General features: G+C 48.7%; 1 protein-coding gene across 2 annotated transcripts in view; it reads right to left on the bottom strand.

Moving 5' to 3' along the window:
* The window catches only part of Pecam1 (platelet and endothelial cell adhesion molecule 1), a 79428-nt gene that overhangs the window by 58265 nt on the left and 228 nt on the right, over positions 1-20935 (bottom strand). For both annotated transcript variants that reach the window (XM_006970496.4, XM_006970495.4), the window contains exons 2-3: positions 4465-4809; positions 4351-4377 (exon numbers count right to left, since the gene is read on the bottom strand). In XM_006970496.4, the coding sequence (XP_006970558.1) occupies positions 4351-4377; positions 4465-4528 (91 nt within the window). In that variant the 5' untranslated portion in view covers positions 4529-4809. The remainder of the gene's footprint in view (positions 1-4350; positions 4378-4464; positions 4810-20935) is intronic.

Consider the following 20935-nt stretch of genomic DNA (forward strand, 5'->3'; position numbering starts at 1 on the left):
CTACGCAGAGAAAGGAACCGGAAGTAAAGTGGAGATTCTTAAAGTGGAAGTGGGAAAGCAGACGGGAATAAATGCAGCAGTGAGGTTTTTATGGTGAGGGAGGGCGCGGCCCCAGGGTGCCCAGCAGGGGCCCTGACCAGCCTGGAGGATGGACCCGTGCTCTGTCTGAGCCAGGGGAGGCGCCCGCAGGATGGGTGGGGAGGCAGAGCAGCCAGCAGCCAGGGTTGGCGGGAAGTCCAGGCCCGCTGTTTTCTAGATGAAGATGGAGCTGAAGTCATCTTCTGTGAACAGAGGCAAGCTGCGGTGGGGTGAGAGCTAGAGACGGCCCAGGGGCCTGAGACAGGAGGGGCAAGTTTGGCGGGGACCTGACCTGCGCGCAGAGTGGCCAGCCTGGGGTAAACCAGTAAGACGTGCATTTCCCATACTCCGCTTGGCTGGCCTGGGAGGTGGAGCCTGGCTTGCTCACCCCTAGTGTTGACCTCGCCTAGCCTGATCTTGAAACAGAGCAGGGATCCGAGGGGTCAGCAGGAGAGTCCTCTTTCCACAGCCTCCCTTGGAGGAATAAAGGACCTTCCCTGGGAACCCAAGAGAGGGACTGGCTGGTGCAAACTTTGACTCTTAATGTTCCCCACGAGGTAGTACAGTTACTGCCTCCTAACGTTTGTTCCAGATCTTTGCCCTCTCGCGTTTTATGAGGCCCCTTGGGTGGACTCTCCTCCTCCTCCTCCTCCTCCTCCTCCTCCTCCTCCTCCTCCTCCTCCTCTCCTCCTCCTGCGGCTCTGCCTTTCCTACATTGTCCCTCTTGTCAACACTGAAGAATCTGCACACTAAACTCCTACAAGCAGTTCAGGAGACCCCTGAAGGGGGATCCAACTCCGTCTGGTTCATCTCTCTCTTTGCCACTCTGAACATCATTTTTGGGACTCAGAACTGGTGCAGCCGACTGAAGTCTCTGCTGCATCAATTCGCCTCGCTGTCTCCCCAGCTTTCAAAAACCTAAGAGAAACTCCAGATCCGCTCGCTTAACATCCTTCAGAGCCAGCTCCATGCTTCGGCTGCTCCAGTGTGCTCCGCAGCTAAATCTGATGAGGGCTGGGGGTGGGATTTGGGCCCTCCTCCCAAGAATGATGCTGCTTCCACACCAACAAATCCCACATGGCTTGAGATGGGACCCAAAGCCACAGGTACCAGACAAAAATTCAGCCATAAGCCTTCTCCTGTGTATGGGTTTTTATTTCCTTCCCACTCTGGCTCCTCTCCCAGTCACTCCTTTCCTCCTTATTCTCCTCATACTCACGTTTTTACCTGGTTATTAAGTGTTTTACCCTCTGAACTTCCCTTATACCAGAACAAGTGTTTATATGTAAGCCCCCCAAACTGTGACCCTACAACAAGCGATAGGGCCCCAACAGGTACAACACAGCCAACTGACCAATCAGGTTAAGGAAGACCTGATCTTGGTACAGCAAATCCTAATCACCCTACAAAACCAAATCAGTGTGGCTGCAGTGGTCCTCCGAAGCTACAGAGGGCTAGACTTAATTAGTGATGGCCAAAAAGGGAGGTGCCCAGGCCCACCTAGAGGGGAAAGGGCTGTTTTTATGCAAACCAGCATGGCCTAGTGCAGGAAATGCTAAACACTTCTTGGGAAGCATCAAACATCAGTGGAGAAAAGGCAGACAGTAAGCTCTGGAAGGATGCCCAGACTGCTGGGGGCGTGGGTCACCCCTTGGCAGACCCAGTCATTAGGATGGCACTAACTTTGTCTTTGGTGCCAGCCTTTTCAGATGTTTCACCAGGCTCTTCCAACAAAGACGACAAGCTCTCACCTCCCAGGGGTTCACTCAGTTCTTCATGGCCGAAAACCACCACCAGCCCTATCCCACCAGGAAGGGACTTCAGCATGCTCCCTCCACCACTGAGACCATCACCCTCCTCCAGCTGGAAGAAGCCCCCCAACCCTCCACTACAACCTTCTCCCTTCTTCCTCTTCCCCTCCCAGAGCTGGGATATACCGTATCATGAGGAACTGAGTCAGGCTGTACTGAGCAATAGCCCTGGCCGTAAAGAATGCCTCAGCATCGGCCTGACCGGTCCACTCCACCTGCAGAAGCAATATGTCTGGGTAGCAAAAAGAACCCACCCTGCTTCAGTCCAACCACACACACACACACACACACACACACACACACACACACACACCAACCCCTCTAAGCATGCTCAGCCTCCATCCCTCCGAAAAGCTGAGTGAGGCCCCTGGCTGTTCCAGTAAAGCAGCCTCAGCCCGTGGTCCTCTCTGCCTCGTTTTTCTTACAGCTGGTGTCGTCTGAAGCAGAGAGAGAAACGAGAGAATGATGGATGCCATGGAAAACAGGCTATGGGATCTGGAGAAGCAAGAAGCCTCTATGGTGGACAGAGCAGAATCCAGACAGGAGATAGGGGAGGGCTGGGGTGTGGTTCAGTCGGCCGAGTGCTCACCGAATAGGCTGACAGCCGTGGGTTCGGTCCCCAGGACTGCATAAACCTGGTGTGAGATGTGTGCCTCTAACCCCAGCCTTGGGAGACAAAAGCAGGGGGAACAGAGACTGGGTATCGTCCTCAGCTACCCAGTGAGTTGAGGTACATGATGCCCAGTGGTGTGAAAGAGAGACAGGGACCGAGAAATGGGGGGCCGTGGCTGGTGTGCGGGGTAGATGGGACAGAAGTTTAAATTGTAAAGGTGGGCTAGGAGTGAAGACCCTTGTCAGTTCCCAACCCCTGTAGACAGGGCAAGCGAGTCACCTCCTCTACTGTGATCTCATCCTTACCCTCCTCCATGCCACAGGGTCTGTGGGCCATTCCATTTTGTGGCAAGGGCGGAGGGCCGAGGAAACAAAGCGAAACTGCACTTAAAAGGAGATGAGCGACACCAGGGATGGCGTCACAGGACTGTGATCCCAGCGCTTGGGAGACAGAGGCAAGAGTTCAAGGACTGGGAGTTCAAAGGCGCCTGGGCTGCACAGTGAGTTCAGGCCTACCTTAGGCTGCAGTATGAGACTCCTGTCTCAAACCAGACCGAGCAAAGTAAAGCAAGAGACAAGCCCCAGACAGACAGACATCTGGGTTTTAGGTAGCGGAGCTCAGAACATAGTGCTGACCACCCCTGGCTTTTCGGACCGAGTCAAGTCTCTCTGAGGCTCAGTGGTCCCAGCCTTAAGTGGGGATGGCTTGAAGATAATACACAGTCTGCCTCCATGAGTTGTCAAGGGAGTTCGATGCCTAAGGAAGCACAGACTAATCAGAGACTCATGGACCACAGCCCTCCCCACCCTGGGGCCACAGCTCCATGCCTGGTTCAACTCCGTCATGTACTAAAGACTGACGACATAGTCCAAAGAGCTATAGGGGTGAGCCTGCAACCCAGGACCCCTCTTCCCACACCAAAGTGACTGTTGAGAATGTAACCGTGGCCTTTTTCCTGGCCCACAGCCCCTGCGCTGGGCTGAGCCTCTTCCTTCAGTGTCCCAGACCAAGCAGAACAAAACCCCTTCTATGAAATCCCCAAGGTTCCACATCAGCTCCCAAGGGGATGATGGGTGGGATTTCAAGACAGAACCCTTCCCCGTGTGCGGGCACAGAAGATCTGGGGTAGAAATGGAGCTTCCCAGGTGGGTAGAAAAGGAGATCTGGTCTCTCCTTTTAATCTCCTAAGAGAAAGGGAGTCCTAATACCGATTTACAATTGGTTCCTTCTTCTTTATGAGTCTGCCAAGTCAACTGTGTCTCATTTGTAAATCAAAACAATTAAAAGAAAACACTTTTTTTTTTTTTTTAGGTTTTGGTTTTGAGTTGATTTTGTTTTGTTTCAGACAGGATCTCATATAGCTCGGACTTCCTTCAAACTTGCTATGTAGCTGAACCTGCCCTTGACTACTGATCCTTCTGTGTCTGTCTCCCAAGTACTGGGATTACAGGCACCAAACCCAAGCGAATAAAGAAGAGTTTGAAAGTAAACAGTTGGCGATGCAGTGTGAGGTAGAAACAGTTTATGATAGAAAGACTGCAAACAAATGATGGATCACTGGATTTTTTAAGAAATCATCTCCCCAATACCAACAAACGGCAACCCACCAAGATCTACGACTATATTCTGGAAAGATCTACAGCCATGTTTCTAAAACATATTCTTGGAATCTTATAACAAGATTTTGGTCTAAAAGCCTCTTTAAAAAAAAAAATGCCAAGACAGAGTCCACTTCAGTTTTCCTTTGGAATATTTTTCTCAGTCGTTACAAATACCAACCCCAAGCACGAGTTAAGAATCTCAGAAAAGACAGAGAGAAGGGAGGTAGGCAAAAACACCAGGACTTACAGTTTTCCTGAGCCTGGAGGCTTGAATCTGGAAGAGACAGGGAAAAAAGAAATCTGTTGATTTCACTAACTTCAAGTCTCATGAAACTGAAGAGAAAATAGGTTCAAAACTCACAGAGCAGCAGTGTGAGCAGGACAACCCGGCGCATCTTGCTGACTGAGGCCCACCTCAGCGGCATCCTGAGAGGAAGACTCGCAGATTAAAGCTCACAGTTAGTTTGGCCTTCCGGCCATGCCTCAGGGGCAGAATTCTCTTCCCGTCACAGACCGAAACCCGCCTTGGGGAAAGCAGAAACTACTCTGACAGCTTCTCCAGGCGCCCGAGAGAGACCAGCTCTGGTGCTTGTCAGGTGATGGTGGCCATAGCTGGAAACGAAGAACAATGAGGTCTGGCCTGGCCTGATATCTCCTCAGGAAATGACTGGCCTTCCGGAGGGACCACGGAATCCAGTGGCTTTGTCTACAAGAGGAGAAAACAACAAGAAGTCAGAGGTGACATTTGCCTCAGAGTTCTTGAGTCTCTTGCCTCATCTGGGTCTGGGGACTCCTTCCTCCAACCAAGTGAGGGGTTCTCCCCTCGGCTTCTACCAAAGTGCTTTTGCGGGATACCCAGTAAGGCCTGTCTGCCTTTCCTGTGGGCTCCCCAAGGGGCCTGTGTCCACACAGCATAAATCTGGGCCTCCTGACCTTCCACAGCTAGTTTTTCTGATAATGAGCAGTGTTGTGAGGGGTACCGTACCGGGGCACCGGGCTCGTGATTCAGTAGAAATAGGGACTTTCCTCAGCTCTGCAGTGGGTTCTAATTACTGACCCAGGCACCACTCAGAGCCCCCTTTGGCCATACATAGGTGTATGTGTGCATATGTAGTCCGTACCAGACCGTAGGCAGTTTCGTCTCCCCCTACCCCCAACATTTAAAAAAAAAAAACAACAAAAAAAAGCCATTTATTTATTTGTGTATGCGGAAGTGGGATCGAGTGCATGTGGGCTGCTGTGTGTTTGGGGGGGTGTGGGGGTGGAGTCAGAGGCCAACCTGTAGGAATCCTCTCCTTCTTCCACCGAGAGGGTCCCAGGATCAGACTTAGAGCATCAGGCTCGGCAGCTGGCACCTTCACCCAGTGAACCATTCTGCACCCCTTTATTTATGTATCTTCCTGAGAGTATGAACATGTGGGTCATGAGAGGGGTGTCTGTGTGCCTGTGTGTGCCTGGAGGCCAGAGAGGGTGTCAGGTCCTCCAGAACTGATGCTGCTGGGCGACTGGGATCTGAACTCCCGTCCTCAGGATGGCTCAGCGCTGAGCCATCTCTCCAGTCCCAGCTCAGCCTTCTCCCCCCTCCCTACATCCCCCCCCCCCCCGCCCCGAGGGTGTCAGGAATGCCAAGCGTGTGCCCTACCACTGAGCTAACATTCCCTCTTGCCCTCCTTCATTTCTTCCTTTATTCTGACGCAGGGACTGGCTAAATTCCCCCGGCTACCTTTGAACACGAGCCTCCCTGTGATGACAGATGTGTGCGGCCTTGCCTCCTAGGGAATGTTCTAGACTATAAAGGGGTTTCTCCCACTGTGATGTTTGAAAGGTTGTAACACTGTCTGGGGGAAAGGCAGACCCTAAGCCTCCATCACCCAGCCCTTGCTGACCCCTCCAGGCTGAAACCCCACCACCACTGTGGTTTCCCTACACTAGGCTTTGGGTGCTGAAATGTGCCGTTCCCAGAATGCATCACAGGCGTTTCCCATCGCTATTTGCCCATCGAAGCATCCCTTCCTCTCCGCTTTGCTGACTAATTATTACTCATTTTTGCTAGCTCATTTCAGATGTCAGTTTCTCTAAAGATTTCCCCACGCTTTCTCGACTGAGAGGACTTCCTACATGCCCTTTACCTCCTTCATCTTCTCCGAGTCAGGCCCGCCCTACAGCGTGTGGCGACAGCCTGCTCTCCTCAAGTAGACTGACGTGTCAGTGATCATACTTAGCGGTCAAGAAGCACTAGTCAGGGGCTAGAGAGATGGCTCAGTGGTTAGAGCATTTGCGCTCCTCTGGAAGACCACATCAGATAGCTCACACCTGCCAGTAACTCTAGCCACAGGGGAGCCAATGCTCTCTTCTGGCCTCTGAGTGCACTTGTGTAGGCACACACACACACACACACACACACACAGAGCAGACACTCATATAGACACATACATATACATATACGGAAATTAAAAAAAATTAAAAAGCTGAAAGCTGCTGGGTAATGATGGCCTTTAATCCCATCACTCAGGAGACAGAGGCAAGCGGATCTCTGAGTTCGAGGCCATTCTGGTCTACAGAGCGAGTTCCAGGACAGCCAGGACTACACAGAGAGACTTTGTCTTGAAAAAAAAAATGATAATAATAAATAAAAAAACATGAGAGACTAGAGCTACAGCTCAGCTGGCGGAGTGTTGGCCCAGCATTCGGGGAGACTGGGGTTCAGCACCACATAAACCAGGTGCGAGGGCCATGTCTGCATCGCACTTGGGAGATGGCGGCAGCGGATCTGAGGTTAAAGGTCATTCTTGGCTACAGTGCGTTTAAGGACAGACTGGACTTCAGAGGACCCTGTTTCAAAACAAACAAACAAACAAAACACAAGAGTCAGGTATGGTGGCACACACCTTTCGTTCCAGGATTCTAGGGGCAGAAGCACACAGACAGAACTCTATGAGTTCAAAGCTAGACTAGAGTTCCAGGCCAGGGCCACATTGCAAGATTCTGTCCCAAAACAATACAAAAACAAACAAAAAAATCCCAAGGAGCATTAGTCCGATGTTTGTCTAGGCTAGTGACTGGAATTACTGTATTGTTAGAATTGGATTATTTCTGCTTTGATGGTGCCTTTCCCTTCCTTCCTTGGGATGCAGGTTGTCTTTCTGTACTGTGAATATGTGTTGCTCCCATTCGTTAATACATAAAGCCACTTTGGCCTATGGCAAGGCAGGATAGACACAGGCAGGAAATCCAAGCAGAGATAGAGGAGAAGAAGGGAGAAGTCTGGGAGACACCATGGAGATGTTTAAGAAGCAAGATGTGGAAGTAGCGGTAAGCCACCGGCCACGCGGCGGTACATAGATGAATAGAAATAGTATATTTAAGAAATGGTATGTTTAAGATGTAAGAGCTGGCTAGTAATAAGCCTGTGTCACAGGCCAAACAGTTTGTAATTAATATAAGCCTCTGAATGATTATTTAAAAGTGGCTACGGGACTACAGGCCCGGGGTGGGACAGAGAAAAGCTTCCTTCCTTCCTCCCTCCCTCCCTCCCTTCTTCATTTTAGGAACAGGATCTCATATCGCTTTGACCAGCCTTGAACTCACTATGTGGGGAACTCCTCGCTCCCTAACACTTCTGCTTGCATCCGGCATGCAGCAACAGGCCTGGCCTGCCATGCTGTGTCTGACGCACCACCCTTTACAGCTAACAGGGGTCACCGAAGACATTTCAGTGAGGACTAGTCTTCTCTGTCTCAAGGCAAGAGCCAAAAAATGATGGTTTCCACCTAGAAAATCATTCCTTGCTCTGACCTGTTTGATATGAGCTGTGGAAGAGCACTATACATGTAACCCCCTCCTTCCTCTCTCCCTCCCTTTCTCCCTCCCTCCCTCCCCCTCCCTCCTCTCTTCTTTTCTCTCCTTTCCTGTCTTCTTATATCTCTCTTTGTTTTTTTTTTTTTTTAATTTATTTTGTTTTGTTTTTTGTTCTTTTTTTTTTCCTTTGGTTTTTTGAGACAGGGTTTCTCTGTGTAGTTTTAGTGCCTGTCCTGGATCTCACTCTGTAGACCAGGCTGGCCTCGAACTCAGAGAGATCCACCTGGCCTTGCCTCCTGAGTGCTGGGATTAAAGGCGTGCACCACCGCTGCCAGGCAAGAGCAGTAAATATTCTTAACCACTTAGCCATCTCTCTAGTCCTCACATCCAGCATTTCTGTTGTCAATAACTCTATGGTATTCCGTATAGCAGCCCAAGGGACTAACCCACACATAGGGTAGCATCACACAGGATGGGAATCAGGACTTACTTCATACTTTGGGGGCCACTCTCAGCCTCCCACATGGAGTGTGTCACGGTCCACGTTACAGGTGTGGCCATCAAGGGCCAGAAGGTGATTCCAGCCAACTTCTCAGAATCCTATCTTATAAAAGCCAATTCGTTTGGGACTCAACAGTCACTGAACATCCTGTGTTGATGTCGACCTCCTCAGGACCTTGTGGGGGTGAAGCCTATCTCTGGAGCACCCTGCACAGAAATAACAGACCTTCCCAGGGCTGAAGTAATTCATTTCCCAATATCATTGCTTTCTCAAACCAGACCTCACTGGGTGAGGCTGGAGACTTCGAGGGGTCAGATGCTTCTCCATGACAGGCCTGGAACCAGAGGCCCAGGGAGGAGGCCATGGGATATGGAGTGGCTCTGGGCTGGACACCTAGGGAAGAGGCGGATGGCTGCCCTGCCTTCCAGAGCTTTGTGGGAGGCTGGTCCATCAGCAGATCTTTCCACGTTGGGTCATATTTTCCAGGCTGAGTGAGTGCTGGGAGGCCCAAAATAGGAAGGCCCAGGTGAGAGATGTGAGTGGTCCATTCTTTCTCTCCCGTCCATTCTCTCCCTCCCTCCCTCACCTCCCTCCAGCTCCCTCCAGCTCCACGCTAGACAATGCTGTCTGCCTACAGGACAGTTCCTCTGCTACTCTTCTGCCCGGTTGGCTAGTTTTCACTGTTGCTGATCTCAGGGTTTCCTAGAGTCCCAGCTAACCACTATATAGCATCTCCTCGTCCTCCTCCTGCACCGCCAACACTGCCTGAACCTCCCCTGCACTTGGACTACAGCCAGGTGTCATTAGGCCTGGTGAGGGTTTGGGTTGTTTTTTTTTAAGGCAGGGTTTCTTTGTGTAGCCCTTGGCTGCCCTGGAACTCCATCTGTAGACTCACAGACAGCTGACACCCCACCAGTTTGTATATACGTGCTGAGGATCTGAACTCACTCAGATCCCAATGCTTGCACACAGAGCAAGTGCTTTACCCACTGAGCCTTCTCCCTCCTGAGTCTTGACACTTGAATGCAGTAGATGGGGCCTGTTCTTGCTGCCATAGCAACCGTGATGCTATTAACAGTCAAAGCAGCTCCGGAGCACTTTTTGTCCTCGGCCTCCCTTCTCTCTCCTTTCTATCTCAGACAAAAGGAAATTTGGTAAAATAAGAGGAAGCCTCTAATTGGTTATCAAAAATTTAGGGAGCAGTTTACCCTGCCAGGTTTGGCTTGGGAGAAATGGCTGTGGTTATCTAGAGGTCAGCAGGAGAACCTTGGGTACAAACAGTAACACTGGTTGAAAGGACAGGCAGTCACTAGCTTATCACCAGGCTTTGATCCAGACGTTTAAGTTGGCCGCTGAGCAAGCTGACAAATACCCATTAAGTTCTCCAGCCACACCTTCCCCGAAGCCTGCTGCCCACAAGGAGGCTGAAAGTGGACTCTTAGGGTGTTAGGGCCTGGGAAGGAGGCTCACTGAGAAGACACTTGCATAGGAGATACAAGGACCTGGGTTCCCTGCTGGGAAAGGAAAGGGGGGGGGGAGGAAGGAAGGAAGGAAGGGAGGAAGGAAAGAAGGAAGGAAAGAAAGAGATGGAACCATTAGCCTAAGCCCAGAGTTCTGGCCTTTAGGCTTTGAACGCCTTTGGCCTCAGTGGGGAGAGGGGCACTTGAGGAGGCTAACCAGCTTGCTCCCTCCCAGCAGGTAGGACCCAGCTGCAGCATGTAGGACCCAGCAGCCTCTTGTCCTTAAGAATTTCTAAGTCCCAAGTCTGCAACTTTTACTTGGGAGGTAGGGGCAGGAAGATCAGGAATTCGAGTCCATCCTCTGCCACATGGCACTTTCGAAGCCAGCCTGACACACAGGAGACCCTATCTCTATATACATCACGCTGCTCCAGCCTTGCTAATGGTCTAGGAAAAGGTGGCAGCCATTTCTAAAACCTGGGATTGCTAGGCTGTAATAAGGACATAATAATACAGAATAAGAAATAATAGTAAATAAATAAATAATAATAAATATTTAAAATTAATAAAATTAAAATGATAAATAAAAATTCATAATAAATAATGATAAATCATCAAGAATAAAGCAGAATCCAATAGGTGGGGGCACAGAGTAATGGCTGGCTTCATGCTGCCCACTCTACAGTTTGCCCCATTTCTGCAAACCAACTCTGAGAATTTAAGAAAAGAAAAAGAAAAGGTTCATTAAAATACAAAGAAACATGTTAGGACAGCCTGGGATTCATAACCACACCCTGTCTCAAAAAAATAAAATCAGGAAAGGCGCAAAGCTACGCAGAGAAACCCTGTCTCAAAAAAGAAAAGTAAATAAATAAATAAAAATAAAATCAGGGCTGGGGTGTGGCTCAGTTGGCAGAGTCTTGCATAAACTGGATATAGGGGTTCCAACCTGTGACATCAGTACTCAGCTTGTCATGCAAAGGTAAGGGCCTGAGTTTGATTCCCAGCACCCACGTAAAAAACGGAGCCAAGCTGGGGAGGCAGAGACAAGTTGTGTGACCAGACTTTTCCTGGGGAGATGAGACACGTCTACTCACTCCAGAAAGGAAGCCCATAACAGACCAGAGTCCAACCATGGGTTTTATTGGAGTTACTTACAGGAATATGGGTGAAGGGTTCCTTAGAGGAGCAGAAATGTCTCAAAGACAGCTGCATGATCAAAGCCCATCTCAGCACGGGTGACCGCTCAAAGAAGCTGGGAACCTGAAGCACACTGCACAGCTTGTAGGCAGACCAACAGGCTGGGAAGTGTCCTTTCCAAGTGACCCAGTGGTCTAAACCTCTTCCAGGCAGCCAGGCTGGTTTCTGCTTCCTCTGAGCAGCTGCTCTGGTCTCAGAGTCCTCTTCACAGCTTGGCTTGTCTGAGAGGGACTCTCAGTAGTCTTGATTGCTTACTCTGACAGGGAGGGGCCTAGTGAATCTGCTCAGTTTCAGGGACTTCCTGAAGCTATTTTGTGTTTGTTTACCTTCCTGCTCAAGGAGCTTCCCTACAGGATGGAATGTTTCAAGAGGAGGAAACTGTCACACATCTGGAAGGAAGACCCTTGGGGCTCACTCCCAGCCTGCCCAGCTGTTGTCTGTCCCATTCAACATGCTTTTTGATGGCTTGCATGAAGACTTTTGGCTGTTTTTGTTTTGTTTGCAATAGGGTTTCATGGAATCCCTTCTGGCTTCAAACTCACAGCAAGCCTCCTGCCTCAGCCTTCTAAGTGCTGGGATTGTAAGCATGTACCTCCATGCCAATTTATGGAAGACTTTCACTGCTGGATCTGTAGCTCAGGTGTAGAGCATCCACCCAGTGTGTACAAGGTCCTGGGTTTGATTTTCAGCACAAAAGGGGTGGGGGGGAGAAAGAAAAAAGAACACCGCAGATCGGATGGCTTTTTACAAGATTTCCTGGCCAAAGTGGCCCACTCCTCACACCCCCCTGCACTGCTACTGTTTTCTCATGATTGACTATGGCATAGTCCTTAGATCAAGTCAAACCTCTATCCTCCCTGCTCCTGCGGCTTCCGCAAGTGCCCAGCACAGGCCACACAGCTGCAATTCACTCTTACGGGTTCAGGAAGTCCATCGGACAGGTTGGAAACCTTGTGCACAGGGTATCCTTCCCCCAGCCCCAGCCCCTTGGTCCTCTGTGTATAGCCACTTTGCTGGGTCACTTTAGTCCCAAAGCCAAGCTGATGGTGTCAGAGTACCCACTCAGATGCTCCATGAAGGGAGGGCGGAGGCCTCAGAGCCTGAGTGCACAGAGCTGAAGGAATTTCCTGGTCTTTTGTGTCGGGCATGACATGCAGCTACAAACAGTCAGAGAGATGGCTTCATTTTCAAGAGGCTCTATAAATAACCTGTGTTACACATCTACTTGACAAAGGCTGAAGATTAATCTTCCTCCATCTCACGAGCATGGAAAGGCGCCAAGCTCCTGGACCCAAGTCTTCCTCACACCCCAGCTCATCCAGAAAGACTGATCTTTACAAGGCCAGCATGGGTCTTAGCATAAGAAAAGTCACCAAGGAGAGCCAGGGATGTAACGCAGCTAATAAACGGCTTGTCTAGTATTCTTACAGCCCTGGGTTTGATCCCCAGCACCAAGAAAACGGGTACAGTGCCTCATGCCAGTAACTCCAGCACTCAGGAGTCAGAGGTAAGAAGATCAGAAGTTCAAGGTCATACTTCATTACCTCCTAAACTCAAGGCTAGCCCAGACTACATGAGAAGGGGGGGGGAGTGAGGGGGTGATGTCTTCAGAGATCTAGGTAACTTCAAATGTTATCCTTTTGACTTAACTTTATGTCAAATTAACAGGTACCAGGGAAAGTTGGGGAAGATTTTGTAATAGATCAACAACATTCTTGGTTACCTTTCATAAAAGCTAGTCATTGTCAAGCGTAATTTTGCAAAGAAAAAAAATTATCTCTACTTATTTAGTACAGGGGGAGCATGCACTTGCTACAACATACATGAGGAGGTCAAAGGTCAGCTTGAGAGAGTTGGTTTTCCCCTACTCTGGGGGTCCTGGGCATTGATCCCAGATTGTTGATCTCAGTGGCAAAGCACCCTTACCCCCGACCATCTCACCAGCCCTGGAGTGCACTCTTGCAGGCTGTCTGATTCTGTAGATTGTCTGTGCCTTCCACTACCTTCGAATACTTTATATCTCCCTAGACTGTAGAATCTGACACCGATGATTGACATCCAGAAAAACACAACTTGTATGGGATGGGGATGGTGCAGTTTATTACTGTCCTAATCATATGGAATGATTTGAAATCCATTAAGCAAATTCATTTCACCATCTTTCATGGCAGATAGGTATCTACAGAGGAATTGATCTGCTAGTCCATCATCTAGCAATCATATATGCATATATATTATTTTGTCATTGGTTTGGTTTGGTTTGGTTTTTGAGACAGGGTTTCAAAACCAAAAAAAAAGAAAAAAAGAAAAAAAAGCCGGGCGGTGGTGGCGCACGCCTTTAATTCCAGCACTCGGGAGGCAGAGGCAGGCAGATCTCTGTGAGTTCGAGGCCAGCCTGGTCTACAAAGCGAGTACCAGGACAGGCTCCAAAGCTACACAGAGAAACCCTGTCTCGAAAAAAAAAAAGAGAGAGGGAGAGACAGGGTTTCACTCTGTAGCCCAAGATGGCCCCAAACTCTCTGTATAGCTCAGGATAGCCTCAGATTTATGGCAGTCCTCCTACCTCAGCCAGTGCTAGGAATATATATATATATATATATATATATATATATATATATATATATATATATATACATACATATATATATCTTCTTTCAGGCAAATGACGATTCTCACTGACTGTATTAGCTGGTAAGAAAATATTTGATAAATGTTTATTTTATACATGTTTGAGACTGCAATTTTACTCTTAAGAATTATCCTTTAAAACAAGACTGTTGGGGAATATTTGTTTACCCTGTATGAAGATGTGTCATTTTTATTGGTTTAATAAAGAGCTGAATGGCCAATAGTTAGGCAAGAGAGGATAGGCAGGATTTCTGGGAGAGAGAGAGAGAGAGAGAGGAAGAGGAGGAGGAATCTAGATGTGTGGATTATGCCAGGGAGACACCAAGAAATTGGATATGTGGTACAGAGCAGAAGTACCTGAGCCACGTGGCCGAATGTAGATTAATAGAGACAGGTTAATTTAAGTTTGAGACAAGCCTAAGCTAACGGCCAGACTTTCATAGTTAATAAGAAGTCTCTGTGTCAATATTTGGGGGCTGGCGAACTGAAGATAGTCAGCCCAACAAGAAAGCTTGTTACACAAGACTTCTAGCTGGAGTGGTGGTGGTACATACCTATAATCCCAGCACTCAGGAGGCAGAGGCAGGCAGATCTCTGTGAGTTCAAGGCCAGACAGGTCTACAGAGTGAGTTCCAGGACAGCCAAAGCCACACAGAGAAACTCTGTCTCAAAAACAAACAAACAAAGACTTCTATAGACCTTTTGTTTCATATATAATAAAAATATTTATTTATTGTTGAGGCAGGGTTTAGATATATAGCCCAAGCTGGCCTGAGACATGGATCTTTCTGCCTCTTCCTCCAGAGTGTTGGCATTACAGATGTGCACTACCATGCCCACCTCAAACACTATTATTTCCTTCCTTCCTCCCTCCCTCCCTCTCTCCCTCTTCTTTCTCCCTGCTCCATCTACAGCAGTGTCTTCTCACAGATAGCAGCAGGCACCCTGAGACACCCTCTGCATGTCCCTAGTAACAGACGTCCCAGGGCCAGGGTCTCTCACCCAGGAAGTGAGTTACTATCACAGAGGGTATTGTTGCCACACCCTGCTCCCGCTCCCCTCCCCTCTCTCCTGCCTGGGAATCAGAGAGCCTGGCTGCAGGTTTATGCCATGAAGCCTCCCCTATCCTCAAAAAGATGAGACCTCACTTCTGCAATGGGGGCTGCAATGGGGGAGTCTCCACAACGCCTCTCTGTCACTGATGTTAATAGCCCTTCCAAGGAACCCCCTAGTCCCAGCAACCCATGTCAGAGTCCTCCTGAGCCTCTCTAACGACCCTCCCCTCCCCAAAACCGAGTAGCTTGGAACTCTTAATCCCCTTGCCTTGGCTTTTTGACTGCTGGGATCACAGGTGTGCCCCCACACCTAGTCACCCTCATTTCCTTACAAGAGAAAGGAGCCCTCATCCAGGAGCCCAGTGCACTCGCCCCAAGCACTCACAGATAATAGTCACATATCGGGGGTTGTTTGCAACTCCTGCTGGTTGACTCTAACCTCTGAGTCCTCTCTGGGCCCTCGGAAGAAAAGCATTTCAGACATCTTGAAATGCCACACCGTTGAAAAAAGGTTGGCCTAGAACCTAGCTGAAGGGGTCAAAGCCTGAAAATGTCCAAACACGGCGACTATGGAGTATTTAGTCACCGAGATTACACTAGGATGTAATCCTTCACTCCGTTCTCTAAAGCTGTCTCTCTGCTTCCTGCTTCCGCACAGCTTCATTACCTGATTAAACACAATCAAAATAAATAGATACATTAAAATTTTTAGCCGGGCGGTGGTGGCACACACCTTTAATCCCAGCACTTGGGAGGCAGAGGCAGGCGGATCTCTGTGAGTTTGAGGCCAGCCTGGTCTCCAAAGCGAGTTCCAGGAAAGGCACAAAGCTACACAGAGAAACCCTGTCTCAAAAAACCAAAAAAAAAAAAAAAAAAAAAAAAAAAAAAAAAAAAAATTTATTTAAAGGGTAGCCAAGTTGGAGTTTGAGACTATTCACAGGAAACGGTGCTTCTGGACAGCAGTGCAAGTCATGTGACTCGGACGAAGCCAGGAACCACGTGAACACTGCTAAAACTGGGGTGGGAGTGTTCTCGGCCTCAGGGAGGACCCTCCCAGGTGTCCAGTGCCTGCTTAGTTAGACCTCTTTGAAAACAGAGCAGCTGATGAGGCTGGCAAGGCTGCTCAGTGGGTAAAGGCGCCAGCAGCCAAGACTAAGGACCTGAGTTCAATCCCCAGAACCCACATGCTGGGCAAAAGCAATTCAGACAAGATGGCCTCTAATGCCATGTGCTCGTGTGCACACGCGCGCAATTTTTTTTTAATTTAATAAATTTTTTAAAAAATGAGCCATTTGAGGAAGCTGAGAGGACTGGGCATAGTGGCTCTTACCTTTAATTCCAGAGGCAGAGGCAGGTGGATCCCTGAGAGTCTGAGGTCTACAAAGCAAGTCTCAGGACAACCAGGGCTACATAGAGACCCTGTCTCAAAAAGACCAGAGAGAGAGAGAGAGAGAGAGAGATGTCCGGGAGGGTACAAGCACTTGCCACCCAAAGATGCAACCCTAGTGAGCTGAATTCAATTCTAGGAACCCCACTTAAGGGTGGAAAGGAGAAAACAGACTCCACAAAGTTGTCCTCTGACCTTTACTCTCTCGCTCTGACACATGCTTCCAACCACATAAATGCCTGAGTACACACACACACACACACACACACACACACACACACACATACACACACGCACACGCACACCCTGTACATGAATGGTCACAGAAAGTGGATTTTCAATTCCAGATTTCTTGAGAAACTAGACGTCCTTCAGTGGGTGATTGACCAAACAAATGACAGTATATCCAGACTACAAGATGTTATTCTGAGCCGGGCGGCAGCGGCGGCGGCACACGCCTTTAATCCCAGCACTCGGGAAGCAGAGCCAGGCGGATTTCTGTGAGTTGGAGGCCAGCATGGGCTACCAAGTGAGTTCCAGGAAAGACACAAAGCTACACAGAGAAACCCTGTCTAGAAAAAAAAAAAGTTATTCTATGACAAAAAAGGGACCGAATCTGGATACACACAACTTATGGGTGAATTTCCCAGGGATTGTGCCAAGAAAAAAAATAAAAATAAACCAAACAAACAAAAAAGCTAATCTCCCTAGATATGATTCAGTCTATGAAACATTTTTGAAATGTCAAAAATAGAGCTACACGGAAAGAGGATAGATTACAGGTTGAGCACCCTTATCCAAAATACAGAAACCCAAAATGCTCCCAAATTGGAAAATCTTTGAGTGCCAACACAATGCCATTGTGTGGAATCTACAATGTGGTGTGGAATATTTGTACACTATGTAAAGATGTATTACTGTAATTGGTTTAATAAAGAGCTGAGTGGTCAGTCGCCAGGCAAGAGAGATAGGCGGGATTTCTGGGGAGAGAGAGGAAGAGGAGGAGGAATCTAGGTGCAGGATTATGCCGGAGACACCAGGGGACATGGAACAAGTTGGACATATAGAATGGAGGAGAGGTGAAAAAGCCGTGTGGCAGAACGTAGATTCATAGAAGCAGATTCATTTAAGTTATAAGAGCCAGCTGGCGGCAAGCCTAAGCTAAAGGCCGACCTTTCATAATTAGTAAGAAGTCTCCGTGTCATTGTTTGGGAGCTGGATGGCTAGACAGAGAAAGACACGTTACAACAATGCAAAGCTGTGTGCCCTGCACAAAACTGCTTAAGGTATGATATGAAATTATCTTTGGGTTATGTATATAAAATACAGAGTGAACAAATAACATTTGTATATAGACTTGGGTCCCATCTTGAAACTATTTCATTTCTACATATCACATGTGAAATATTCCAAAATCTGAAAAATAAATTGAAAAAACTCTAAAGTACTTTGGATCCCAAGCATTTTGGATATGGGATATACACAGTCTATAATAGCAGCAGATGTTTGGACTGGGAGCAGGAAGAAGTGGGGTGACTACCTGGGGACAGATGAGGGATTCTTTTTTTTTTTTTTTAAGATTTATTTATTTATTATGTATACAGCATGTTTGTCTGCAGGCCAGATGGTTGTGAGCCACCATGTGGTTGCTGGGAATTGAACTCAGGACCTCTGGAAGAGCAGTCAGTGCTCTTAACCTCTGAGCTATCTCTCCAGCCCCCAGATGAGGGATTCTTATACTACTGTAATGGTTCAATGTCTTTTTCCCCTCACTATTGTAAAAAAATGTATTATCAGCCAGGCATGATGGGGTACACTTTTAATCACAGCACCCAGGAGACTGAGCCAGTGGATTTGTGTGAGTTCGAGGCCAGCCTAGTCTACAGAGTGAGTTCCAGGTCAGTCAAGGCTACATGGTTGAGACCCTGTCTCCAAAAATATATATGTACATATGTATAAATAAATATATACATATATTATTTATTCGTGTGTGTGTGTGTGTGTGTGTGTGTGTGTGTGTGTGTGTGTGTGAGAGAGAGAGAGAGAGAGAGAGAGAGAGAGAGAGATATTTGGGCATATGGAAGCCACATCATATATGTGGAGGTCAAGGACAACTTTGTGGAGATGATTCTCTCTTTCCATCTTTACACGTATTCTGAGAATCAAATTCCAGTGACCAGATTTCCACAGCAAGCATCTCACTCACTGAACCATCTCCTTGGACCTTCCCTATTCAGTCTCCACTGATTTTCTGGTCCATGGACCTACACAGAACATCACCCACACTCAGACACCAAAGAGCACACATAGGACCCAGGAGACTCAGATCTGTGAATGGAATCCATGTGAATGCCCTGGTTGTGTTTAAGACAGGGCAGTGGTGGTGCACGCCTTTAATCCCAGCACTCAGGAGCAGAGGCAGGTGGATCTTTGTGAGTTCCAATCTGGTTTAGAGAGCAAGTTCCAGGACAGCCAGGGCTACACAGAGAAACCCTGTCTTGAAAAACTAAAAACAAAAACAAAAAAAACCCAAACAAAACAAAAGGCAGTCTCCTGCCCTTAGAGGACGTAAGTGCTGAGGCCAATGTGGTTGGCCTATAGCAAGCAGCATCTGGGGACACTCCCAAGGCCTCCAGCTATGCAGAGCTTTGTGAGACCCTTCAGACAGAGGATGGTAGTGTGGAAGTCCCCTGCTTCCTCGGGCCCCTAAGCACTCAGAGGAGCATCCTCTGGGCCAGAAGAGGGGCGGTGAGCTGGGCCTGAGGCCTTGATGAGTTGTTCTCTGCTTCCTCAGGGACAAGCACTGTCCCAGTACCTCCTTAGGTCAGTAAGACCCTAAGGCCTTGAGGTCGGTCATGACCTGGTGATGTGAATGGCCAGTGACTGTCAGGCCTGGCACTGGGTTGAAATATCCTAGCCAGGGAGCTTCCTCCCTTGTCTCTAGGGTCCTCTTAGTATTTGCCTGATGTCTTCTTGTCCCCAAATCCGGTGTAGGTACTTAAAGAACTCATCTACAGCTTTAATTGGAGAACAGAATCTTACCGGGACCCCCTTCCCCCAAGCTGGTCGCACCCACCGTGAGCATTTGCCTGCACAAAGGGACTTGATATTCCATTCCAGTTTTCAGCTACCTGCGGGGCCTGTAGATCCAATTTTAACCCCCTGACTCCAGAGGCCCCTGAAGGAAGGAGAAGGCCGGGCCACTGAGGCTGCATTGTTCCGCTCCAGCATTGTTCTGCTCCTCGCTGACCCAGAAGGTCCCTAGAGCCCAGGGGAATCCAGCCGGATTGTTTTTCCCAAGCCCGGGGCCTTCAGGTGTGAGTGGCAGTGCTCGGGCCACGTAGGTTACTATGGCATTTCTGCAGCAGGAAAGAGGAAGGAACTGTGACCTGTACTGCTGTGGCATCAACAATGCGCCCCCAGCAGCAGCAGCGGGGACAGCGGAAGAGAGCTCAGTTTCCATAGTAATAAATCACCGGGGAGGGAGCTAGCTGCAGGATTTTCCCTTCTCCAGGTCCCCTGCAAACCCACTCCAGGCGCCAGGGTGGTTGGAGACCTGGGCCTCTCAGGACTGTGACTGCGTCTTCAGAAGCACAAAAGTCCCACCAGGGCCTGGAATGGAGGCGCCTGGAATGGAAGCGCCTGGAATCCCAGCAAGTTGTCCTGACTTCCACATGTGCACTATGTCCTGTGTGCCCCTACAGACACACAGACAGACAGACAGACAGACATACACACACACACACACACACACACACACACACACACACACACACACACTAACACACGTTTTTGTTGTTTTGTTTTCTGGACAGTCTCACTACTGGTCAACTCTGGTTGTTCTGGAATTCACTCTGTAGACCAGGCTGGCCTGGAATTCACGAAGATCTGCCTGCCTCTGCCTCATGTACACCCAACTTGCTTTTGTTTGTTTTTTAGAGCAGAAGTGAGGGGCCTGAGAGATGCTTCAGTTGGTAGAGATCAAGTCTGGTAACCTGCATTCCACCCCCAGAATCCAACTAAAGGTGGAAATGGAGAACCAGTTCCACCAAGTTGCCTTCTGACCTCCACGCACACACCGTGACAAGCACGTTCACATATATACGCTCTGCACTCGTTCACACACAGGAAAATAAATAAAAAATAATAACCGAAAAACAAGAGTCGGCGGCTTGTAGTAGTGCCTGCTCAAAATCCTACCACTAGGGATTCTGAGGCAGGAGGATTGCAGCGAATCCAAAACTAGCCTACTCTACTCTGTTCTAGGCCAGCTTGAGCTGCAGAGTGGGATTCTGTCTCAACAAAACAACAACCAAAACAACAACAGCAGCAAAGCAGAGTCAGGGCTGGAGAGATGGCTCAGCAGTTAAAAACCCCTGCTTCTCCCAGAGGGCCTGGGTTGGTAACGCCACAGGACGTCTGGCATGCACATGATGCACAGACATGCGCAGGCAAAACGCCCACACACGATGAATGATACACAAATACTAAATAATCAGGAGCCTTCTTCCCGAGGACCCCATGTCAGGACGTAGCCCTGGCTGTCCTGGAACTCGCTTTGTAAAGCAGGCTGACCTCGAACTCAGAGATCTGCCGGCCTCTTCCCCCCCAGTTGGATGCTTTGACTCTTAGTGGGTGTTTAGCAAAGATGTGATTCTAAGTCCGTGGCTGGTTGTGCTCCAGCCCCCACACATGGTTCTAGGTACATTATCTATAATATCTCCTTCAGTCATGCCACTCCAAGACTGGCCCAGGCAACAAAGGTCCAACATTTTGTCAGTGTCGCATGCAGTGGGCTCACA

This window comes from Peromyscus maniculatus, chromosome 8 (assembly GCF_049852395.1).
Source record: "Peromyscus maniculatus bairdii isolate BWxNUB_F1_BW_parent chromosome 8, HU_Pman_BW_mat_3.1, whole genome shotgun sequence".
Lineage (NCBI taxonomy): Eukaryota > Metazoa > Chordata > Mammalia > Rodentia > Cricetidae > Peromyscus > Peromyscus maniculatus.